Here is a 25,323-nt window from a genome sequence, read left to right on the forward strand (position 1 = left end):
TTTTCCTCTTTTTTTTTTTAAGTTAACATATAATGTATTATTTGCTTCAGGGGTACAGGTCTGTGATTCATCAGTCTTACTCCTCTTATCTTTATAATTTTTTTCAGAGGGGAACATACTCCATTGTTATTTAACTCCCTCAGCTGGACACAGTCTATTAATTTTAGTCTGTCTTCTTTCTCAAGGTCAGCAATTAAGCCATATATTTCCTTCTAGGTATTGCTAGAGATACCTCTCACAAATCTGAGGCATATTTTCATTCCGCTATACGTAGTTTTAAATGTCCATTGTGATTTGTTATTTTACTATGTGTTATTAGAAATAGGTTTTTAAATCTCCAAATGTATGGCTTTACTTTTAAAATTATCATTGTTATTTTTTTCTAGTAATTTCTAACTTAACTTCATTATAGTCTGTATATCAGTTGTTTGAAATTTGTTGAGACTTGCTCTGTGCCCTAAAACACAGTCGCTTTAGGTAAATGTTTCACATTCAAATCTTCTCTATCCTTACTAATTTTTTATCTGCCATATTCGCTGATTGCTGGCAAGGGGCATTTATAGTTTCATATCATGCTGTGGATTTGTCTGTTTTTCCATAAAATTCTGTCTTTACTGGGCTCTTAAGTTTAGAAGAGTGTAAAATTCTAAGAGAAATCTCAAGCTGCATTCAGGGCAATAGAGTCTCAGCTCTCGATTACACCGGTTTTCAGTTTCCTTTCTACATTTGGACTCCAGGGGATTTCCTTTATGCAGCTGCCAGAGCAGCTCGACTTTTCAAAGGATGCTGTGGGCTATTTTTCCACCATTTCTGTGCTTTGTTTTAGGACAGTGTTTAGTTTATTCTGGCATATCTTTGGAAAGGGAGATTTTTTTTTTCCTCTGCTACGCTTTTCTGGGAATGAGTCAAGAAATGTGTTGAAATTGATTACAGTCTTCTAGCGAGAGAGTATCCGCTGCATCTTGGGACAGGGTCTGTTCTTGGTCCTGATCATAGACATAGTACAAATGTGGCTACGGACACCCACCCCTCTGGGCAAAACAGCAAGGTGGGATAGAGAGAACAGTAGCTAACATTGTTGAACACTTCTGTGCTGGGCTCTGCTCTGTTTACTTTGTATGTAATAACTCATTTAATCTTTCACAATAACCTCATGAGGTAGGTAATAGAGAAGATCAATAATGTGTTCAACACCCTGCAGAGAGTAAGTGAATCAGCTAAGGTTTTAAATCCAGGCACTGTCTGTCTCTAAAGCCTAACTTCCTGGGGTGCCTGGGTGGCTTGGTTAGTTAAATATCTGCCTTTGGCTCAGGTCATGATCTCAGGGTCCTGGGACCAAGTCCTCTTATCGGGCTCCCTGCTGAGCAGGGAGCCTGCTTCTCCCTCTCCCTCTGCCCCTCCCCCCGCTCATGCTCTGTCTCTGTCTCTCTCTCAAATAAATAAGTAAAATCTTATAAAATAAAATAAATAAAGCCTAACTTCCTAACTAGTGTGTAATGTTGGCTCAGGGAGCACTGAAGTTGGAGTCAGAACTAATTCCTGGGTTCTCTTAGGCCATTCAGTCTCTTCCTCTCCCCTGGGCAAATTGTGGGTCTCAGTTTCTTCTGTAAAGCAGGGGTCATTACCCCCTTCACTGTACAGAGCAGGTCTGCATGGGGAGGGCACAGAGAAAGCTGCTGGCTGTCTCCGACGTTCCGGCACGAAGGACACTGTTCTACTCTCCCTTGTCTGGCAAGAGTGCAGGTGTTTCCTGCAGCCTTTGGGGAGGATTGATTGTCAGATGGCATTGGGGGAAACGGAATCGTGTTGGACTGAGAGTCAAAAGAACTGGGGTTCTAGTCTCAGCTCTCACTGACGTGGCCTGTGAGCGTTATGAAGAGATTTGTGACTTAGAAGAAACTTTCCCCTTAGTCATTTGGTAAATATTTGAGTCAGACCCTGTGCTAATTACTAGGAGACCCACATTAGCTTCACTAGGAGTGGATGGCATGCCCCCTGGCACGAATAAGAATTCTATCATGGAAGCCATTGGAATGGACAGATTTAGGAAAGACATAGTCAGAATATCAGCTGGACTACTGTTGGCACAGATCCTGTTGATGGGGATGAATTTGTAGGCTGTTTTACTTGGCAATTCTCTAATTCTCTGACCTTGGTCCCTTGGCCTTGGTATTCTTGACTATGAAATAATTGATTCGCGTTGATCTCTAGACTATGCCCAGCTCTTCCATTCTGTGATCCTGGCTCTACGAGATATGACCTGGATGTCTGAATCTCACATTTCTTTACTCTAAACCATATTTGGGAACTCTTAAGGCCTGGATGGCGTAAGCACTGTTCCTTCCATTACTGTGCCTGTGGCAGACATGGCCAATCAATCCCAGCACTCCTTTCCACTGAGCCCAAATCCCCTTAATCTTGACTGGGGCTTCGCTGGGACCCGATTCCCTGTGTTATCCCTCATCAGAGCATGGCCAGCGCGGCGCGGGAACTGGTCATCCAGAGGCTAGGTGTGGTGAGGAGTCTGTGTGAGAGCGAGGAGCAGCGCTTGCTGGAACAGGTGCATGGCGAAGAGGAGCGGGCCCACCAGAGCATCCTGACACAGCGAGTCCACTGGACTGAGGCGCTGCAGAAGCTCGACACCATCCGGACCAGCCTGGTGGGCATGCTCACTCATCTGGATGATCTCCAGCTGATTGTAAGTCAGGCAGGGGTGAGGACGCAACCAGTGGGCCAGACACAACCAGTGCACCAGGCTTGCGGGTGGCAGGGGTCAGGGTGGGCTTCCTGGAGGAAGTAACGTGGACGCCGGTGCCTGAAAGATAAAGGGGAGCGATGACATTAAAGGAAATGAGCTAGAGATCAGGTTCAGAAGCTTGCGGAGGGAGGGAACTGACTGGGGCTCCTTAACTCTTACCACCCAGAAACTACTGTGGGTAATATTTTGGTCTGTATTCCTGCAAAGTACTTCATACAGAGATGCAGATACTTGCGGTTTTTAAGGGGACAGTCTGACGTCTGTAGACGAGTAAATTTGCCCAGCAGAGAATACGAATGTGGAACAGCCGAGCTGCGTTGGCATTCAAGTGGGGCAGTTTCCATCGCTGCCCTAGATCATGCATTCCCTGAGTCCCATGGCTTCCACGGACAGCACATTCCTTCCCGAACCCGGGGACGGCCACGAGAGAAGATTTAGAGGGAGTCCCAGCCAGCCGGGAGCTGGCGGTCTCGGTGGGGGCGGGGGGGGGTGAGGTGTTCGAAGAAGACACTTGTCCTGAAGTTCAGTTGAGGGAAATGCAGGAGGCTGTGGGCCACGGGAGGCAGTGACCCATTCCGAGTGCGGGTGGGGAGGTGTGCGAAGAAGGACCCAGAGAGCTTTGTTTCGGGTCTTAAAGCAGGAACAGAACGCTTTATTCTAGAGTCAGTCCACGTGGCCCCCTCCATGCCAGCTGAATACATTCGTCCTGACTACCTGCTGAGTTCCTGGTACTAAGCCTGACTCTGTTTTCTTTTCTCACAGCAGAAGGACCAGGAGATTTTTGAGAGGTGAGTATGGCCGTCGTTTGGGCAGCCGTGGAGACCATTGCCCGCGGGCCTGTCACTAGTCCACCGCCTTCAGGCCCTGCTGCTCCCGGCAGAGAGCCCAAGGCCGAGAGCCCAAGGCGTGCCATGCTGCCGGGACCTGCCCCGCAGCCACGCTGCCCGCACTGGGGTCTTCCTGAGCCTAACTGGGAGAATCGCTTGGAGAGCCCTGCGGAAGGGTAGTGAAAGAAACACTTAGCAATCAGAGGCTTGCCAAGGGCTTTCTGAAATGTTATCTTGCTGCAAAATAACCAGTCCCCATCCCACCCACCCCCATCTACGGATGGAAATACCGAGGCTCAAAGAGGGGCGTGGACTTGCCGAGGCCCCAGCCCACACCTGACACCTGCCCTACCACTGTCTTCTCTGTCTCAGCCCCCATTGATCTGGGAAAGACTCTTGGAAATCTAAGTCTGCATTACCACCCCCCCAAAATTTGCATTTTAATGCAGGAATAATAAAAGCGCTTCACCAGGCTCTCCCTGGGTCCTGAGAGGATGAGAGCCAAGAGCCTGAGGCAGTGGCCAAGAGGATGTAATTGGCCAGGCAAAGAAATTAAATTCTGGAGAAATAAACATCTTCTGTGAGAGATTTCGGAGCTGTATCTGGGGAGCACAGTCCATTCTTCTTGGCTATTTTTATATTTAAATTTCAACAGTAATACATGTGCATGAGAGAAAGAGAGAAAATGCCACCAATATAAAACCATTGAAAATTTAAAATGTCTCTGGGCACCTGGCTGGCTCATTTGGTAGACCGAGTGACTCTCCATCTTAGGGTTGTGAGTTTGAGCCCCACATTGGGCATAGAGACTACTTAAAACTTTTTTTTTTTTTTTTTAATGTCTCCACCACCCCTTCCCAATCCTATTCCCTGGAGGTGATCAGCTTTAACAGTCAGATATGTATCTTATGGACTTTCCTATGTAAATAGAGTCCTAGGAGAGTATGTCTGGGCTTGTTTACCTCTAAAACAATATTTTTTAAAACACAGTTGGGATTGTTTTAATACTTGCTGTTCTATAACTTGTCAGGCTCTCTGGGAATCTCTCTGGTTCAGGATGTATAGATTTACCTCACTCTTTGGAAAGTCTGTGAAGGCTCCCCCAGTATGGATGCCTTGAACTTGATTTTACAGTCTCTTTTANCTTGCTGTTCTATAACTTGTCAGGCTCTCTGGGAATCTCTCTGGTTCAGGATGTATAGATTTACCTCACTCTTTGGGAAGTCTGTGAAGGCTCCCCCAGTATGGATGCCTTGAACTTGATTTTACAGTCTCCTTTAAATGCTTGGCTTGTTCCTCCTNGAGCCTGATGTGGGGCTCGATCCCGTAACGCCGGGATCACGCCCTGAGCCGAAGGCAGACGCTTAACCGCTGTGCCACCCAGGTGCCCCTACAGTCTCTTTTAAATGCTTGGCTTGTTCCTCTTTTCCCTCTTTTAATCTTTCCACACTTCTGCTAGTCTTCTCTTTCTCCTTTACCTTCTTCACCTTCCTCTAAAACCATCCTGTCTTCAACTTCAAGCTGTTATGGTTTTTGAAAAAAATTTGATCTTTAATTTTTTCTTCTTATTTTAAAATATTTCATATGCAGAGAAAAGTTGCAAAAAGTGTATAAGGAGCTCACCTAGAAATCCTAATTGCTAGTATTTTGCCATATCTGCTCACTCTCTTGGTCTGTTTGTCTCTTCCTAGCTATTTAACAAGTGAATATATGGCACTTATTTTGTTTGAGAGTAAGTTGCAGAAAGCAAGACCTTTTCTGTCTAAATGCTTCAGCATCTTCCTCTCAAGAACAAAGACAATCTCTTATATAACTACAGTGTCACTATTAAGCTCAGGAAATTTAGTGTTGATATAATACTATTATCTAAAATATAGTCCATATTCACATGCTGCCAGTTGTGCCCACAAAGTTCTTAATGGTGTTTGGTGTGTTTTTTGTTTTGTGTGTTTTGTTTCCTGATCCATCTGGAATTCCTGATTTAATTTGGAATTTATTCCTTAGCCTTTTAAAACAACAATAACAACAAAATACTTTTTTTTTTGTTTAGAATTTATTTATTTGTCAGAGAGAGAGAGAGCACAAGTAGGGGAACAGCGGGCAGAGGGAGCAGCAGGCTCCCTGCCGAGCAGGGAGCCCGATGTGGGACTCGATCCCAGGACCCTGGGATCATGACCTGCCTGAGTGGAAGGCTGCCGCCTATCCGACTGAGCCCAGGCGTCCCCGTGAGTTTTCCCTTCTGAACCATGAGGTGCTGGATCAGCTGGTTGTCTGGACTGTAGTGTCTGCGACTGGCCTGGGTTGGCTCAGCGCTGCTGACATGGGTTTCTCTTTCCTCCCTGCCTGATGGCTGGGGCTCCTTCAGCCCCAGCTTCAGTGCTTTGGGAAGATAGCAACAGACCCTCTCTTGTCCGGACCACAAAGAGCTTTTGTTACCAGAGCCTGCTCTCAGCTTTTCTAGGGCTCTGGTCACCTTGTCTTCCCAAGCCAGGACAGTCAGTCGCAGTCTTGCAAAGAGCTTGGATCCATGAGATGTGCCCCACCCTCTCTCCCTGCTCCTTCATTATGGGCAGAACCAGGAGGTTTGGGGATGAGAGTGTGCTCTCAGAACTGCTACCTGATCTCAAAGCCATCTCAGGGTAAAGGGGCTGGGAAAGCGCTTTCTCAGAACCCAGTTCAGAGGTCTGCAAAGCTCCTTCACGAACATTTACTTTACCCTACACCCCTTTGATTCTTTTCATTTTAGACCAAGGGGAGATTATGTTGAACAGTGCCTGGACTCCAGACTGGATTTGTTCGATTTTTGCATGGAGGCAGGACTTGAACCCAGCTCCCCTTTTTAGCTGAGTGCTTTCTCTGAATCTCTGTTCTTTCCTGTCAGATGGGATAGCAGCTATCTTCCAGGTTATAGCAAAGATTACATAAGATTCTATAGAAGAAACTGGATACTTTAATATATGGTAATTCTCCCCTCCGAGGCATCTTCTGTTCCTGTGTTCCCTCCAGCTGCACCCAGTGCCCCATGAGCTGAGGAGAGGTAGCTAGTGGGAGCAAAGCGCTAGAACTAATTTATGGTTGGGGTGATAACTGATAGTCCCTTCTCGTCTTGTGGGCTCCCTCAAGGGTATTTGCATTTTTTTTCTTTTTCTTTTTTTACAGATTTTATTTATTTATTTGTCAGAGAGAGAGAGAGAGCACAAGCAGGGGGAGAGGCAGGCAGAGGGAGAAGCAGACTCCCCGCCGAGCGGAGAGCCCAACGCGGGGCTCCATCCCAGGACCCTGGGATCATGACCTGAGCCGAAGGCAGACGCTTAACCAACTGAGCCACCCAGGCATCCCGGGTACTTGCATTTTAAGAGCAGAGGAGTGGCTGTACCTTCTTACTGAACCAATAGGCTTTGCTGCAGTAGGTTTTGGAAGAAGGAGAGATTTTCTCCATGCAGGATGGGGGAGTTGAAAGACTGGTGCATAAGAGGCTTAGGTCCTGTCCCTGCTCTGCTGTTAACTTAGAGACCCCGCAGATTGTTTCTCCTACAGAGCAGACCAACTCCATGTTCTAATACTGGCACCAAGTATTTACCTCTCTGGAAATTGTCTGCCTTGCTGGAATTAAGTCCCCTGGGGGGCACAAGGGGAAAGCCGAGCTCTCTGTTTGGCTCAGGCCTCCTTTTAGGGGGCCTGTGTGGGCCCTGACTGCCAATCTTGGTGTCACCCTCATGGGAAGAGGATTTTACTTCTGTCCCTTTCCCATCACCCTATATGGATTCAGATCCATTTCCAGAACCTTCCTGAATCCTGGTTTTTTGTTTTTTTTTTCCCCCTTCCACAAGGACCGAGGAAGCAGAGGGCATTTTGGATCCCCAGGAGTCGGACAAGTTAAACTTTAATGAGAAGTGCATTCGGAGCCCACTACTTACCCAACTCTGGGTGACAGCGGTTCTCGGGTCTCTCTCAGGTTAGGAGCTGTTAGAGCCCAGCACCAGTGGGAACAACTGGGCGGCTGGCTGACTGGCTGGGGGGTGCTGCCGTGTCACACTGGGGAATAGAACATCTGGCACCGTGGCAAAAGCAAACAGTGATGCCAGATGCAGGCTTGTCAGTGAAGCCAAGGTTCTGGACAGGCCCAGGGTGGCCGGGTCAGGTCCTTCCCGTTTCCAGACCAATCTGCTCTGTTGGCTCTAAGAAAAATCTTGTTTCTGTAAGTCACAGTTCTGTCCTGCCCGAGTGGGACAGCTTAGTAGTATTTCTTAGAAACCGAGTTTCTCTTTAAGATACAAGTGCTGGCCAACTGGAGAGCATCTGGAGCGAGAATTGAGCTGCCTGGTTTCGCCTCACTTACTTACCAAACAGTGACTCAGGCAGACTGTGGCCTGGCCTCATGCAGTGAATGTGACACGGTCTTCTCCCTGCAGGAATTCCCACTTAGTGCAGAAGTTCTCCAAGCAGAACCCCCCCTCCAAGCTAGGTGGGAGCTTCTGCTCCTGCTTGTAGTGTTTGCACAATTCAGAGAGGTTAGGGTAATGGACTGAATTGTTCCTCAATTTTAACCCTCCTCCCTTGCGTGTTAGCCTTAATTTTTAAATACAAGCTCTAGCTTGCCTGCTCTGGATTCTGTTATCAGAGAGTGCCTGATTTGCCAGCAGTCCCATTTAGTGAGTTGGTAGAAAGTATGGATCTGATGCTTCCTAGCTCCCGGGCCTGTGCCCCTGGGACGGATCTGATCTGGAGGCCGCAGATAGGCCCCAACTGGAATGTGCTCTGATCGGTGCTGGATGCTAGACCTGGGAACAAAATGCTGGGTCTTCATTTTGCCCTGCCACCAACTAGGTGTGTGACTTTGGGCAACTTGTTTCTCTCTGGGCCTTCTTCCTAGTTTACAGGTGAGGGTCTTGGACGAATAATAACTCTTCTTATCATGGCCACCACTTACTGAGCACTTACCAATGCAGGCACTTTAGACGTACCATCCCGTTCGGTCCTCACGTCCACCCTGTAATAAGTCCGACTGATCCCCACTTTACAGATGAGGATACTGGGGCTCAGAGAGAGTAAATGGCTCGTGTGAGGTAACACTGCTGGTGAGTGGCGAGGAAGCCCCTTGCTGCCGGACAGGACCAGGTTAGGGCTGACGGTGGGCCTTGGGCAACTCAGAATTCTTCCTGGCAGGCACGGAGGACGTGCGTATCGACGAGAGGACCGTCAGCCCCTTCCTGCAACTGTCAGATGATCGAAGGACCCTGACCTTCAATGCCAAGAAGTCCAAGGCCTGTGCAGATGTCCCCGAGCGCTTTGACCACTGGCCCAATGCCCTCGCGGCCACCTCCTTCCAGGCGGGGCTGCACACCTGGATGGTGAATGTCCAGAACAGTTGTGCCTACAAGGTGGGTGTGGCCCTGGGCCAGCTGCCCCGCAAGGGCTCCGGCAGTGACTCTCGTCTGGGCCACAACACCTTCTCCTGGGTCTTCTCCCGCTACGACCAGGAGTTCCGTTTCTCCCACGCCGGGCAGCACGAGCCCCTGGGGCTGCTGCGCTGCCCCACGCAGCTGGGTGTGCTTCTAGACTTGCAGGCGCACGAACTGCTCTTCTATGAGCCGGCCTCAGGCACGGTGCTCCACAGCCACCACGCGCCCTTTTCAGGGCCCCTCTTCCCAGTCTTTGCGGTGGCCGACCAGACCATTTCCATCATCCGCTGACCCGTGGCCACCGGGCGTCCCGGTCTACTCCCCACCATGCCTCCAGGCCGTGTTCCTACCCAGTGTCTTCCCCCCCCCCCATGTTGCCTCTGCCCGATGGGCAGCTTTGGGAGGGGTAGGGATCCGTTTCTGGTCTGGGTTCAGCTGTGACATGCTGGGTGTCTGTGGGGAGCATAGTCTCCCAAACCCACTAGGCATCTGCCCCTCTGAGGCCGTCTTGTTCACCACGTCGCGTCTGGCAACCAGCGCGGTGCCTGGTGCCTACAGATTATGCAATAAATATTTGGCGAGCGAATGGATGGATGGAAAGGAGCCTGTGTGTGTGTGGTAGACTCTTCTGGAGAAGCACTGCCTTCCAGCCCTCTGCCCCCCCGGCTTCAAGCAGGTCGAAGTGGCTCTGGCAGAAAAGCCTGGAAGCTTTCATCTCCTCAGTTCCGTGCTTCTCAGTCCTTTTCCTGACACAGCACAGAGAGAACATCTCTTTCTAGCACACGAGAACCACCTGAAAGGGATTCAGAACTCCTGCGAGGCTGCTCTTCGCCAGAGGACTCTGGGCTGGGTGCGGGGTGCTGTGTCCCCCCAGCAGGTCCAGCCTGGCGGCTCAGAAGACAGAAGAACGTGTCCGGAGGTAACCTGACTACAACGCCCCCATTGGCAGCTCTGCCTCGAGCTTGACAGTGGAGCTCAGCTGTGCCCACCCGTGGTCACAGGGACAAACTGTCCTCCCCTCCCGCTCCCGGCCTGCAGCTCATGCCCTCCTCTCCTGACATAATGTGGAGACCTGGAGTGAGGGCTTCCAACCCCAGAGAGCTGAGGGAGTAGGAGGGCCAGACTTAGGAAACATGTATGTTATTAAAGGTTTTAAAAGATTGGAAAGTTCCTTCCATGTTCTTTGTGGGAAATTGGGCAAATCCCCCAAATGCCAGCTCACATTTAAGAGGTGCGCTTGCTGGGAAAGAGAGATCTTCCTCACCCTCCTCCGCATTTCCAGCTCAGCATACGCAGCCGAACGAGCACCGAGATGGTTCTGGGCCCTGCATTGCTGGAACCAGGGGCAAATCCCTTCCTGTTCTCTGAGGTCACAGTAGAACAGTGGTCCTCACATTTCTCTTTTATTTAGGAACACAGTTCAAAGGCAATCTTACCTACAACTTCAGGCCCCTGGGCTCAAAGATGGGGGCCAGAGCCCTCCCCACTCTTAAGTTTGCTCAGTAATTTACTCCAACCACTGGGTAGATCAAATCCAGTCCACAGATTGAATGGCAACTTTTTTGGTTGAGATGACTTCTGAGGCCCTTGCAGCTCTGTGAACACAGCTCACAACCCACGTGTTCACGGCCTGATACCCAGGAATTAATGTCCGAGGCAGACAGACCTGGAAGAAGTCTGGCCTCTCTCCCCTCACAGGGACACTGTCTCTGCCCAGAATCCTGGGCCAAAGCCCACCTTTTCTACTTGGCACCTGAAGCCCCCCCCAATGCTCCCCAAACTGCCAATCTAACTCCCCACGGTAGCCCTCAGTCCACAGTTGATGGGCCTCCTGCCAGGAATGCGTGTCTTATTCTCCCTGCCCACCTAAATGTCACCGCAGTTCAGGGCCACTCCGGAGCCCTCCCTGGTGGCTGGCACCAGAACAAAACACCATGTTATGTGCCTGGCAGTAGGCAAGGAATAGAAGAGTCTGGTAAATACCAAGCAGGTGTGAGAGGAGAGGAGTGTGAAGAGGGGAGAGGCAGGAAGAGACATGGAATTTTAAAAACTCAGCCTACTTCCTTCAGTCTCGTCATTCCCCCCATGTGTCCTACATTCCTGCCACCTCAAGCTCTGGTCCCTGTTCCCTGTGCTCTCCTACCTCCGTGCTAACACCTATGAGTGGGGTGCCCTTCAAAACTGACCTGTAGAACACCTTTCCTGTTCTCCCGGGATCTCCACTGCACTGTCTCAAGGGACACAGCCCTCTCCTTGCAACTTAGTGGTCAAGCCAAGGGCTTCGACTCAGACAGTCCTAAACTGGAACCCTGGCTCTCTCACATACTAGCTGTGACCGCTGGCAGGCTCCTTCTGAATCTCTTTCTCATTTGTAAAGTGCCGGTCCCACTACCTCTGTCTGTCACGTAAGCTCTGAGGGTTATATATGCACATAAAGGACCAACACCTGGCAAGCACGAGTGAGCATCTTCTCGTGACGTAATGATGGCCCTCCTCGTCTGAAATCCTGTTCGCACTATATAGTCGTAGAGGACATGTCCCCACAGCACAGCTTAGCACCCATTTTCCAAACTAAGGTCCTCTGATCTCCTGCTACCCACTGGGAGTTGTAGAGGCTTCAGGGCCCGACTGAGGGGCTCTAGAACCTGTCTCGACCCTAGCAGTTTCTTGCTTTTGCTGTTTGGCGTCCTGGGGTTCCAGTCAGCCCTCCCCCGACGAAAGCGCCCTGCTGCTAAAACAAAGTTCGACCGTGCCTGATTTTGAAGCTGGCTGGGCCCCAGTGACTCTTGTAGGTGGGGGGTGGGAAGGCTGGGAGAGACACAGGTGTGGCAAGTAAACCACCGCGGAGGCGTGGAGAGGGGCTCAAACCCCGCATTCTCGGCTTTATAGTCAGATCGCATTGGGACGCCGCAGGGAGAGGGGCAGAGGCCAGATCTCAGGAAGGAAGCAGCTCTCTATCTCCAGAGTTTGCTGGAGCCACTTCCCTCATCATACTCAAAGTCCCAGAGGTGAGCCCTCCAGGCGGTCAAGGGCAGGCAGGAGATGGGACAGTGAGGGGAGGAGGCATTCTTGGGGTACAGAACCCTTGACTTCAGGGTCCAAAGTCTCTGGGCCAAGCACCAGGAAGCTGTGCATACCCACAGCCCGTGCCCCCTTGTAATCACAGTGGTAACTGTCCCCAACGTGGGCCGCTACTGCCGGGTCCACTTGAGCAAGCCGCAAGGCCTCGTGGAAAATACGGGGGTCAGGCTTGGGCCATCCGGCAGCCTCGGAGGTCAGCACAAAGTCAAAGTGTTCCCGCAGGCCCAGCCCCCTCAGAATAGCCTCCAGTCGCCGGTCGAAGTTGGAGACCACGGCCAGCCTCAGACCCCGTTTTCGGCACCCTCTCAGGGTGGCTTCGGCCCCCTCCAACACCTGCCAGCTGCAGGGCTTACAGAAGTCCTCGTATAGTTGGTCAGCAATGGGGGCCACAGCCTGGGCATCTCGAACCCCTGCTAGGCGGAAGGTCTGCAAGACCACATCCAGCCACCACTGGCGGGAGGTGAGGCCCTGGCTCAGGCCGTAGTTGGGGAAGCTGTGGCTCTGAGTCCTGTAGGCCTGCCTGAAGGCGTGTCCCAGACGGGCGGCCTCCACCTCTAGCCCGTGGGTCCGGGCCGTGGTGGCATATTCCTCTCCTACGGGGTGGCGGAGCCTGAGCAGTGTGTCCTTCACGTCCCACGTCAGCAGTCGTATCTGCAGCCGATGCGCCATGGGCCTGTCGGAGGGGGGCAAGTCCACCCCAGGTCTGCCAGGGCCTAAAGAGAAACTGAGCCAGACAAGACCCCCTCCACAACCTAAAGGTCTTCTCTTTCCAGGCCTTGTGGGTCAGAGTTGTGGCACTTCCTCACAGCAGAAGATCCTGCAATGAGACAGCAGCGAGGTGGCAATTCAAGCCTTACAGACTGGGTTCAAATTCTGGCACTTCCCACTAACTGTGTGACCCTAGGAGTGTCACTCTCTGCATCTCTGTCTCCTAAGTGAAGAGCACAACATGCCAACCTCACAAGATTGTTGCAGTAAATGAGATCATCCGTTCATTCCACCAATTTCTGGCGCGTACTATGTGCTAGATGCTAGGGAACAGGATAGATTTCCAGCCCTCCAGGCATTTACAGGCATTAAAGAACAGCAGACACAGATATGAGACAAAGAACTATACAAACACTGAAGTATAACAAAGTCAGCATGTGCCATAAGGATATAAACCCAGGGATCCCATCTCATTTGTGTTGAACTTCCTAAGTGAGTCAAGTTTCGACGGAGATCTTAACGGCGATGCAGGAAATGGTGGTGGTTAAGTGTTCCTGGCACTGGAAACAGCAAGTGCAAAGGCCCTGAGGTAGGTCAATGTCATGTCTGCCACTTAGGGTAGACAGGGCCGCTGTGGCAGGGCCTCGTAGATCAAGATATGGAAACAATTATGCTTACTATTATACTATTGTTAATAATGCCAAAGACCTTGCAGACCCTGTGACAGACCCCTTGTTTATCAGGGAAGACTGAGCCAGAGAGGGGCAGACCCTTGCCTAAGGTGAAACAGTGGCACAGCCAGCACCAGAACCCAAACTTCCAGACTCTGGCCAGTGCTCCCTTCCACTGCATCATGCTTAGACAAATCTGGATTTTAAAACAATCTAATTTGGGTGAATCAGCACAGCACAGGGCCAAAGGTAGACAGAGCAGCCCGGTCCTGTCTCTAAGCCTCTCCGAGCCCCAGCTTCATCTTTACTGGAGGTAACAAGGTCTGCCTAGGTAGAGAGCCAATGAAAGCATTACTGACTCAATGCACAAGAAACAAGTCCTCGGCCTGTTGCCCAGAGGCTGGGTGAAGCTTCTTGCCCCACACAGTTGATTCCAGGCAATCTCAGGCTGTCTAGCTGAAACCCAAGGGTCCAGAGTTCAGAGAACAGCCAAGCTGTCGTTGAGGAAGGGAAGTGGCTGGTGAAGCTGGGGACAAAGCCATAGGGGAAGTCTGTGAAGGAAATGAATTTAAGTCCATCTGGAAATTAGGGAGAGCCATCCAAAGGCCCTGTCACTTTACTGATGGGTAGATGGAGGCCCAGCGAGGGGCGGGAACTCGCCCAAAGCCACGCAGGGATTCGCTAACAGCTAAAACTAGAACAAAGAGCTCTGGCTCCCGACCCACAGACTTTTCCGTTTCTGGAAGCCGGGGCTGAGGCCTCTGGGCTTGCAAGCCCGAATTTCTCGGCGTTCCTCCTCACCTCCAGGGCTTGATGGCAGCAAAGTCCAGGTAGCCCGCTGTTAGAGCGAAATCTCTACAGCTGCCGTTTGCAGCGTGACCTCGGGCGTGACGTGGCTGCGGCCGGCCTCCTCGGGCCCCTTCCCAGCTCCGGCACGCTCCGACCGCTCGGCGCCGACCCCGGACCCCCAATCCCCAGCCTCCCGGACTCAGGACCCAGCTGACCCGCAGGCAAAACCCGCGGGAGGAAGCCGCAGCCCCAGGCAGGCTCGGAACGCTGCGCAGGCGCTCGGCCACGCCCACGAGGCCGGAGGCCCGCCCCTCCTGGCCCCGCCCCTCCTTGCCCCGTCCCTGGCCCCTCCGCCCTCCCCGTGCCTCCTCCCGCGGTTCTCCCCGCCTCTCCCCCGCCACAGTCCTCTCCGCTCCCTCACAAGCTTCCCCTCCCCCGGCGCCCTCGGTCGCCCGCCTTCCTGGTCCTTTCCGTACCCCTCTCTGCCCGAGCGTGAGACCCCACACCCTCTCACTGCCCGTCCCGCACCCCGCATCTCTGGGTCACCTTGCACACTCCTCTCTCTCTCTGCCTGCCCCGCCCTCGCCCTCTCTGCCTCTCCCGCCAGGCTGACTTGGGAAGAAGGGAAATCTGGGCCCCGGCCTGGCTTGCTGAATGCTGTGTGGACTTGGGCAAGGCGCTGACTCTTTCTGGTTTGAGTCTCCAGTCGGTACTAGGAAGGAATTGCTTTCATTTGGAAACTTGTCTTACCCAAGACATTTTGCTGAGGGTAGAGTTCTCTGCAGTAACCTAGCTGGATTTTTTCTTTTGATATAAAAATCATCTTCAAAAATGTTTTAAAATACAAAGTGTACAAAGTAAAAAACGAAAGCCCAATCTTCTCATTGAGCATCTGTCTGCTCTGTGCCTGACGGTGGGAAAAAAGACAGGATTCCTGCCTTCATGGAACCCGAGAGGGGCACAGACCAAGTAAATACACAATATTTCAGATAGTGATGAGAGCTATAAAGGCAATAAATCAGGATGGCGCCACGAGCAGTGCCGGGGCCTCTCTGGGTGAGGTTAGGGAGGGGCAAAGATCTGAAGGGCAGCCAGGTGAAGATTAAGGGACTGTGCCGCAGGTGAGCAACGGGCAAGAACAAAGGTGCTGGGGCCCCAGCCTGCTTACTGAGCAAGGGCAGTGGCCCCGGGAGGTGGGGAGACAAGGAGGATGGACCTCGGGGGCCCCACTCACTCCCCAGGGGTTGCTGCGGTGGCACTTTGGGTCATTATGCTATTTTCCTAGGAGCACACAAACGTGCATATATTTTTTCTTCCTTCTTCCGCTCCCCTCTCCCTTCTTTTTAAACAAAACTTCCTCCTATATTGTAAGACTGGCCTGTTCATTTCATTCAGAACCACATCTTCCTCATTGGGCCCAGGCCTGGGAGAAAATACAAAGTGCAGAGTCACAGACCTCAGGCCAGCAAGGAAGAGCTTGACTCCAAAACTCATCCCAAGCAAGATTCCTACAAGTGGGAGTGGAAAGGGCGAGCGGGAGGTCAGAGGTCCAGCTGCGTTTCACAGAAGTCCGGAAAGTTTGAGATGGTTCAGGTTCCAGGGTCACCTAAAACCCAACTCCTTAGGTTCTGGTCCCAGCTCTGCCACCCGACTTTCTGTGAACGCTTCATTGAATTTTTTTTCCTCTCTGGGCCTCAGTCTCCAATCTGCAAAATGCGGGGATTGAACAAAATAAGCTCCAGCTGGAGTCCAGGCCACTTCTAAGTTAATTTCCAAGGTAATTGACTTTGTCCATGGAAGCTCAGTTCCTCCGTATATGAATAGAGCATGCTTACATCAAGATTAAGTGAGAGCACATGAAAAAGCTCTTTGAGAAGTAGAGAATTTTTTTTTTTAAGATTTTATTTATTTACTTGAGAGAGAGCACACAGAAGGAGAGGGAGAAACAGACCCCTGCTGAGCAGGGAACCCGCTGTGGGGCTGGATTCCAGGACCCTGGGATCCCGACCTGAGCTGAAGGCAGACGCTTAACCGACTGAGTCACCCAGGTACCCCGATGATTCTTTAAAAAAAAAAAAAAATTTTTTTTTAGGGGCATCTGGCTGGCTCAGTTGGTAGAGCATGGGACCCTTGATCTTGGGCTGTGAATTTAAGCCCCACATTGGGCATAAAGATTACTTAAAAAATAGTAATAAAAAATTTTGTATTTGAGTATAGTTGACGCACAGTGTTACATTAGTTTCAGGTGTACAACATAGTGATTCAACCTCTGTATACACTCTGCTCACAAGTGTAGCTACCGCCTGTCACCATACAACAGTATTATGATTGCATTGACCGTATTCCCTGTGCTGTGACTTTCATCCCTTGTGACTTACTCCTTACCTGGAAGCCCGCATCTCCCGCTCCCCTGCACCTGTGTTGCCCACCTGTCCACCCCCTGGAAGATGATTCTTTTCAGGTAGTTGAGTCTCCTGCGAGGTTAAGGGTTTTGTCTGGTCACGTAACTATTTCAGCCCCGAGTACCTGTTCCGCACGGTAGACGAGTCCATTATAATCCATTTGAGTGTGCCCTCTGGAGTTGTGGCTCTCATTGGACTGTTTGCCTTTTAGATTCTGTCTTTCTTTCTCTGGAAAACCTTTCAGTAGAGATAAAGAAGCCTTGCGTGTCACGGAAAAGCCAATGACAGGTCCCCACTATTCTGAAAACAAGCTTCGTTTTGATTTGCCAGTTCAAAAATGGGTACACTTGGGGCACCTGCCTGGCTCAGTCCGTGGAGCGTGTAACTTTTGATCTCAAGGTCATGAGTTCAAGCCGCACACGGCGTGTAGAGCTTACTTAAAAAAGATGGGTACACTTAATGGATATAGTTTCCTCCCTAAGTGAGAGGACAGAAATCCTCCTTGGAGGTTTTCATCCCTTGATCTATCCTGTGTGGACTCTGAACTCGTGACTGGAGACACCTGGCAAGTCGATATACTGAGCACTACCTTTGGTCCATTTCTCTTGGAGGAAGCCCAAGTTTTTTATACGAGGCCTTCGCCCTTGAGAATCTCATACTCTCATACATAAGTAAACCCAGGCTGGGGCCGTCAGACACATCTCTCTTTACTTTAAAATTTTAATTTACTTACTTAACACGTTAAAATATTTCCAGAGAAAAGTACAAACAAGCGTACATGTCCTTGAATTTTTACAAGGTGAACATACTCATACGGCCAGAACTCAGACCAAGAAAAAGGATTTCCAGAACCCTAGAGACCTGGTCTACTTCTGCTTGCTTACCCCACAAAGGGTAGCCATCGCCCTGACTTCTAATTACATAGTTGAACTTGTTTTCGAACTGGATTAGAAATGGAATAATACAGCATACACTCTTTTGTCTTGCTTCTTTTTTTAAAAAAAGATTTTATTTATTTTTGTATTAGCGAGAGAGCAAGAGAGAGTACGAGCTGGGGGTGGGGGATGGGGCAAAGGGAGAGGGAGAAGCAGGCTGAGCAGGGAACCTGACACAGGGCCCGATCCCAAGACCCCAGGATCATAACCTGAGCCGAAGGCAGACACTTTACCAGCTGAGCCACCCAAGCATCCCTGCTTCTTTTGCTCAAATTTGCTCAAATTTTATTTGTGAGATTTTTCCATGTTGCTATGTGTACTTGTAGGTCATTCATTCTCCTACTTGTAGCTTTTCATTATATAAGCATAGCACATTTTATTGTGTCTTTTTTAGAATTTGCTTTTTTTAAAAAATTTATTTCAGAGAGAGAGGGAGAGGGAGAATGAGTGGCGGGAGGGGTAAAGGGAGAGAGAGGGAGAATCCTTAAGTCAACTCCCCGCTGCTCAGGAACCCCCACACAGGCCCGATCTCAAAGATCATGACCCAAGCAGAAATCAAGAGCCAGACGCTTAACAGACTAAGCCACCCAGGTGCCCTATATTGTGTGACTGGGTTTTTAAAGGATTTATTTACTTATTTGAGAGAGACAAACATGAGTAGGAGAGGGAGAGAGAATCCCAAGCAGATTCCATGTCGAGCACGAAGCCTATGCTGGGCTCGATCCCATGACCCTGAGACAAAACCAGGTTCCCAGTGTGTGTGTGTGTGTGTGTGTGTGTGTGTTTAAGTAAGGTCTACACCCAACATGGGACTTGAACTCATGACCCTGAAATCAAGAGTTGCATGCTCTGCTGACTTAGCCAGCCAGGAACCCCATGACATTTTACTGTTGGTGGGCTTTTGGGTTATCTGGTTTTAGTTTCCTGCAAATATTAGAAAGCATTGATAGGAACATTCTTGAGTATGTGTGTCTTTGGGTGAATGTAGGCACACATTTCTATTAGGTGAACACCTGCATGTGGAATCACTGGGTCATGAACTATACGTACGTTCAGCTTTAGCAGATAGGGCCAATTTTCGGGGTGGTTGTGCCAGTAATGTCTGAGAGTTCCCGAAGCCACACATTCTCAACCATTGGCCTTGTCTCTTATTTATTTATTTATTTATTTAAAATATTTTATTTATTTATTTGACAGAGATAGAGACAGCCAGCGAGAGAGGGAACACAAGCAGGGGGAGTGGGAGAGGAAGAAGCAGGCTCATAGCAGAGGAGCCTGATGTGGGGCTCGATCCCATAACGCCAGGATCACGCCCTGAGCCAAAGGCAGACGCTTAACCGCTGTGCCACCCAGGCGCCCCAAGCCTTGTCTCTTTTTAAAACTTTAGGCACTCTGATGGATGTATGGTGGTATCTCACTGTGTGTGTTTTTAAAAATATTTATTTATTTATTTTGGGGGGGCGAGTGGGAGGGGCAGAGGGAGAGGGAGAGAGAGAATTTCAAGCACACATCCTGATGAGCGTGGAACCCAACCCAGGGCTCAATCTCATGACCCTGAGATCACAACCTGAGCCAAGACCAAGTCAGACGCTCAACTGACTGTGCCACCCAGGTGCCCCTCATTGTGCTTTTATTATTTTTTTTAAAAGATTTTATTTATTTGTTGGATAGAGAGAGACACAGTGAGAGAGGGAACACCAGTGGAGGGGGTGAGAGAAGGAGAAGCAGGCTTCCCGCTGAGCAGGGAGCCCAATGCAGGGCTCGATCCCAGGATCCCGGGATCATGACCTGAGCCAAAGGCAGACGTTTAACGACTGAGCCACCCAAGGCACCCCCCTCATTGTGGTTTTAATTTGAATTTCTCTGTTGACTAATGGAGAGAATGCCTTTTCATATATGCATTGGTCATGTTTTTATTTTTATTTACACAAATAACATGAATATATCTTTGTTAGCTATAATACAGGAGTATAAAAATGCATCCGAAGCTAGGATAACACATAGAAAGCTGAAGTCCCCCTAAAACCAATCCCTTCCCCAGGTTGGAGCACTGGGCGTGGAGTTTGGAGACCTGAATCCCAGCCTTGGTCTGCCATTGGCTTGTGTGAATTTGAACAAGTTCCCTTTCTGGGTCTGTCTCTCATCTGTATAATCAGCGTTGAACTAGATGGTCTCTAAACACCTCTTTGATGTCCTGACCATCGTTTCTGTGATTACAAAACTTCATGTGGTGGGGTGGCCATTTGGCCCTATCTCTACCCTACCCTTTTCCCTTAGTAACTAAACCCCTTAGTTTTAGCCAAGCACATGGCTGCCCCACTGGACTCTATCTCCCAATGTCCCTCACACAACCGGGTGTGGCCATGTGACTAAGTTCAGACAAGGGCACATGGACAGAAGTGATATGTGCAACTTTCGAGTTGCACCGTTATAAAGAAGCGTCATGCCCTCCACTTGCCATTCTTTTTGCTGACTGAAGAGGGGAGCTAATGGTGGAAACTGGACTTGCCATCTTTGACCATGAGATGGAAGCCGAGATGTGTGGAAGAGGACAGAACAAGGCAGGAGCCAGGCCCCAGCACACCATGTAGCTGACATGGTCTGGACTGCTTGGAGAGAAACATTTTCCTCTTAACTATCATTACTTTGGCTTGTTATGACCACAGAGCTTGAATCCTGACTAATGCAGAGTAACTGGGGAGTAACTTTAAATCGGGTGTCAGGGTAGGTTTTTTGAGGAAGCAATGAGGAAGCCAAGATCTTAGCAATAAAAAGGAGACTGCCACACAGATTTGGGGGAAAAGCATTCCAGGCAAAGGGGACCACTGCTGCAAAGTTCTGAGACTTCACCAGACTTCTGTGTAATGAGGTAATGAGGCAGATCTGGTCAATCATGGTGCCACATCGCACATGCCATGGGTTACAGTGACTGAAGAGGCTGGTCATGTGACCTGAACAGGGCCAATCAGAGACCTCCAGAGATTTGTCATGAATGATGGGAAAAGATTTCTTTGGGATTCTAAGTCATAAGGATCATGTAAGGATCGTGTGGCTGTCAAGTGGCAAAAGTCCATCTTGGAATAATTATAGCCAAGCTGAGGCAAACATGTAAGAACTAGGAACGGACACAGCCTTCACGACAGCCTTTAACCCTAGACCCCTCCACACCTGACCTTACTGAAGTCCAGTTATGAAAGCCAATCATTTCCTTTTTTGCTACTGAACTGGATTTCTGCAACTTGCAAAATATGTGGAACAGAATATGGGGTGCTGTAAGTCACGGGCCCTAATTCATGGCACCCGCAGAGTCCATGTGGGGTACGGGGCATGGGGCAGCTCAGGATTCCTCCTTTCCTAGTTGGGCAATTGGTAGCAAAGTGGCTGGTTAAAATGCCTGTTTGTTGGACCCACTGTATGCCCCACTGAGGTGGCAGTTTTAGGGTTTGTAGTAAAAAAGTGAGATCGGTGGGAAGTATCGGCTATTTGCTGCGGCCTTCACGAAGGTCCTACAAGAAACAGACAAGCTACCATCCAAGCAGGCACATCAGAGGGAAACAAAGTCAAGTTTCATTGAAAAGCCCTGAATGCTCACCAACTGACGGCAATGCTCGGAAATCTGAGCACAGGCCTCGCCAGTGGTGGAAGCTGCGTTCTCTCTGCACAAGGATAGAATCTCCACCAGCGGGAGGAGGGCACGCAGCAGGAGACTGGGACCGTGGAGGAACTAGGTCACCCAGGACCACGCAAACCCTTCCAGCTTGCCTGCCTGGCCGCTGTCTCAGCGCACAAAACATGGCCGGGCGCGAGTAGACACTAAGCTGGCACCTCTGGTGACAAATCCTGACTCCAGGGGGAGCCACTTCACGTAGACCATGATGCCTGAGGCAACTCTGCCCTTGGTGGACCCCATTAAATAACAGCATCCTGTTAGATCCCTAAGTTGGCTACTGTTTATTGGGAGATGGTGTGGCACAGTGGTTAAGGGTAGAGGCCTTGGAGTTGAACTATGTGGGTTCAAATTCTGGCTCTGATGGCTCAGTGACAGGGTTCTAGACCCAATTCTGCCACAAACCAGTTGAGTGGCCTTAGGTATCATAAGCTCTCAAGTTACAGCTCCGTCATTGCAAACCCAGAGCCAAATTCAGGACTCCCGCTCTACCCTCTCTTCCAAGCTTTCCCATCTTAGTAAATGTCCCACCAGCCACCAGAGCTCAAGCCAAGTTCATCCTTCTCATCTAATCTAACTCCTTCGTCCCCACTGTCACCTCTCCAGTCCAGGTTACACATTTTCCCATCAGCAGTTTGCCAGTGCGGTCAAGTGTGTTCATAAAACGCAAAATCAGAGCGAGTCGTTCCGCTGCCTAAAATTCTTCAAATGGCTTTCCTTTCTCCTGAAATAAAGTCTGGAAAGGCTCTCCATCTTCTGTAAACGGGCTTTTGAGCCCTGCACGGTTTGGGCCTGGTCTCTCTCCCTTTCCAGTTCAGGCCATCTCTTCCTTTGTCCTCCATGTGCTCCAGCCACACCCACTTTGTGTTCTAGCTCATTCTAGATGCAGAGTTCCCTCTCCTGGGAATGCTCTTAGCCCGGTTGCTCATCCTTCAGGTCCAGGCTTAAATGTCAGCCTCTCAGGGAAGCATTTTCTGATCCTTCAAACCCAATCAGGTCCCGGTGACCTCCTTCACAGCACCTGTCACCACATCACTGGGGACACATCTGCCCCCTGGTTCTCAGTCCACTTAGCGTTTACTTCGAGCGTTTATGCAGGTGTTTGCCTCCTAGTTTGTACCTGAAGAGCAATGCCAGTCTCCTGTCCCTCTCTGCCTACAAGAAGCTTGGCGATGATGGGTCTGGGATGGCCCTGAAGAACCTTCCCTTCCACACTAACCAGAAATGAGCTCAGGGACTGGGGGCCAAGGGGCCAGGAGACATGAAGCCAAGAAGCTCACATGGCCAAAGGTTCTGGTCTGGTCAGAGCCCTGAGGCCCATCTGTGGCTCATCTCCAGTTAGTCCTCTGGGCCTCCAGGTGGGAGTTCCAGGCTCAGGCCCCTTGGAAAGTGAAGCTTTATGCCTCTTCAAGCCCTGATTTTGGCTGGCTACTGCCCAAAATGCTGAGGACAGAGTGAGATCAGGTCTTCAGGTCCGCTGCAGCTCTGCGGAAGATGCCTGGGAGTCGGAGGGGACTGGTCTGACTACAGGAGCTGCTGGGAGTTTGTAATTCTACATTTTAAAATAGATTGTATTGTTTTAAGGTCTGAATTGAGCTTGCTCTGGCCCTAGATTTGGGATTTGTCACTTTGCAGATGGCAGGTAGACTTGCAAAGGCCCTTAGCTGGGGCCTTGACTTTTTACTAGGGGAAACACGACGTGAGTCTTGGAAGAAAGCACTCTTCCAGGGGCTCAAGCTAGAAACCTATGAGGACACCCTTGTTTCCTCCCATTCCCTGGACTTCGAGTTTAGGCAAAACCTGCTCATTCTGTCTCCAGAACGTATCCTGAATACACCTACTTCCTCCTCTTTCTACTGCCACCACCTGGGTCCAGGCCACTGTCAGTGCTCTGCAGGGCCCGTAAGAGCCTCCCCGCCAGCCTTTCTCGCTCACCCTTCCCTTTCCGCCCAGAAGCAGAGTGTGGGAAAGCAGAACACACATAACTTCTAGTTCAGATCCTTCAGATCGCTTTCTACCCAATGCAAAGTAAGACTGAGCTTCCTACAAGGTGCAGAGCCCACCTTTCCAACCTCCGGTCCCGTCACCCCCTCCTCTTCCTCACCCCCTTCCCAGCAGCCCCGCCAAGCTCCTCCCACTGCAGGACCTTTGCACACTTTGTGTCATTCTTGTGGCTTCTGATGCACTTCCGTCTGCTCTCTGGAGGGATCCTTTCTTGTCCCTCAAACTCAGGGAGGCCTTCTGGACCACCCACTCAAGAGACGCCCTTGGTCGGTTATTCTGACTCAGACACTTTCTTTCCTTTAAAGCACTAATTATGATTTGTAATTGCTTTGTTTTCTTATTGTCGTCTGTCTTCCCACTCTCCTTGCATGGATTCCACACAGAGAGAGACAAGCTGCGATCTGTCCTGCTATGCCCCAGTACTCAGCACCATGTCTGGGCACCGAGCAGATGTTCTCAAAATTTCTCTCTTCAACAGAAAAGCCTTTTTGGTGGTGGCATCTCCAGCAGTCAGGAACTCTTATTTGCTTCTGAATTTTGATCCTCAGGCAGCATTTCTGCTCACTTACAAGTTAACTCTTCTCTGGGTAAATGGCTGAGAGCAGAACAGATCTCAGGCAGCCTGGCAACATGGGCCTGTGTGGGAATCACCTCCAGTGGAATTGAGGCAAATCTCAACTCTCAGCCTGAAGATGTCATTCTAGGCCTCTAGGCCCCAGCTCTGCTGCCAGAGGCCTCGGGCTTCCCAGAGCTTCTCACGATACAATATGCAACTTGCCTTCTTCCTCTACCCCTCCAGCTCCAAGCCCCTCTCTGAGGCCCCCCCACCTGTGCCCTTACCTCCTGGGGGCTTTCAAGCTGGGGCCACGCCAGAAGGAGGAGCTGGGGTGGCGGAGGTGAGCCTCAGGGCTGAGCCCGGAGAGGGATGGGGAAGTCTGGGGGAGCCCGGGAGGCTCGGGTGGTAAGATGGGTGGCAGAAACACCCGGGGCTGCTGGGCGCTTGCCAGCATGTGAGTAGGAAGAGGGCACGAGGGCACAGTTCAAAAGCAGCATTTACTTTGGTTTTCGCTTCTCCAAGGCCCGGGGACCTTTTAAAAGTTCTAGCTCTTGGTCTTGTGCACGGTCCCCGTCAGTCCTCCTTCAGCCACTGCAACAGCTGAGGCGTGTAGTAGGTGATGATGACGTCGGCACCTGCGGGGGGACAGAAGCGGGAAGTGGGGAGGGGCCGGGCATCAGTTCGGGGCACACACTGCCAAGGAGGGGGCAGGCAGCTACCACGAAGAGCCACAGCCCATGGGCGTCACGACAGAAGACCGAGCCCAGCTCCGGGCAGGTATAGCTCTGCGCACTGTGTGAACCTGGGCAGGTCATTTTCTCTTGCTGGGCCTCAGTTTGCCAATGTATAAAACGCACAGCGCAAGAAATGAGTACGTCGTCAGGGCCCTTCCCATGCTGTGTGCACACCAACACCACCAGCTCCCACTCGTGGAGCGGTGAGCACAGGCCAATGACACGTATCATCTCACGCAATTCTCCAGACAACCGCGCCTCGGGTGTTTTATCCCCGGTTTGCAGACAAGGACGCTGAGGTTCACAGAAGTGGCTTGGCTAAGGTCTCGACACCAAAAAGTGACAGAAGGCTCTGCTGTCTTCACTGCTGCCCATTTTGTTCTGCAGCTCCACACACCCTCCTCCCCCTGGGTCTCTTTAGATCACCAGTATTCCCAGGCGTAAGACTCCAGGCTGTCTCCTGACTTTATTTCCCTCTCTGGGTAAAGTGCCCATCAGCCCCGTGGCACAGGTTGGAAAACCCCACCTGTTTACCTGCACGGCGGAAGGCGGTCATGACCTCCAGAACAGCAGCCTTGAGATCAAACGCCCCGGCCCGGGCTCCATGCCACAGCATGGCGAACTCTCCAGAAACATGGTACACAGCAAGAGGGAGCTCAGGGTGCTGCAGAGAAGCAGTGGCGGGTGGACAGGTGGAAGCATGGAACCTCTGGGAGCATCGTGAGCCCCGTGCCCTGTGTCACTAACTGCTGGCAGCTGGGCCCGGGCCTTTTTTTTTTTTTTTTTAAA

At 50.7% G+C, this 25,323-nt stretch overlaps 2 protein-coding genes and 1 long non-coding RNA gene across 3 annotated transcripts in view; 1 reads left to right on the forward strand and 2 right to left on the reverse strand.

Annotated features, from left to right (window-relative positions):
- The window catches only part of BSPRY (B-box and SPRY domain containing), a 19,443-nt gene extending 10,130 nt beyond the window's left edge, over nucleotides 1-9,313 (forward strand). The window contains exons 3-6 of the mRNA XM_034663719.1: nucleotides 2,468-2,698; nucleotides 3,521-3,546; nucleotides 7,416-7,540; nucleotides 8,752-9,313. Of these exons, the coding sequence (XP_034519610.1) occupies nucleotides 2,468-2,698; nucleotides 3,521-3,546; nucleotides 7,416-7,540; nucleotides 8,752-9,278 (909 nt within the window). The 3' untranslated portion in view covers nucleotides 9,279-9,313. The remainder of the gene's footprint in view (nucleotides 1-2,467; nucleotides 2,699-3,520; nucleotides 3,547-7,415; nucleotides 7,541-8,751) is intronic.
- HDHD3 (haloacid dehalogenase like hydrolase domain containing 3) lies at nucleotides 9,138-14,517 on the reverse strand. The gene is made up of 2 exons (XM_002915794.4): nucleotides 14,249-14,517; nucleotides 9,138-12,885 (listed from the first exon to the last, which is right to left on the reverse strand). The coding sequence occupies exon 2, from the start codon at nucleotides 12,735-12,737 to the stop codon at nucleotides 11,982-11,984; it is 756 nt and encodes a 251-aa protein (XP_002915840.2). The 5' UTR covers nucleotides 12,738-12,885; nucleotides 14,249-14,517; the 3' UTR covers nucleotides 9,138-11,981.
- Nucleotides 14,518-24,278: 9,761 nt separating this feature from the next.
- LOC117803009 lies at nucleotides 24,279-25,260 on the reverse strand. The gene is made up of 2 exons (XR_004626544.1): nucleotides 25,069-25,260; nucleotides 24,279-24,435 (listed from the first exon to the last, which is right to left on the reverse strand). It is a non-coding gene; the product is annotated as an uncharacterized LOC117803009 (long non-coding RNA).
- Between the last annotated feature and the right edge of the window lie 63 nt (nucleotides 25,261-25,323).

This window comes from Ailuropoda melanoleuca, chromosome 7, assembly GCF_002007445.2.
Source record: "Ailuropoda melanoleuca isolate Jingjing chromosome 7, ASM200744v2, whole genome shotgun sequence".
NCBI classification, from domain to species: Eukaryota; Metazoa; Chordata; class Mammalia; order Carnivora; family Ursidae; genus Ailuropoda; species Ailuropoda melanoleuca.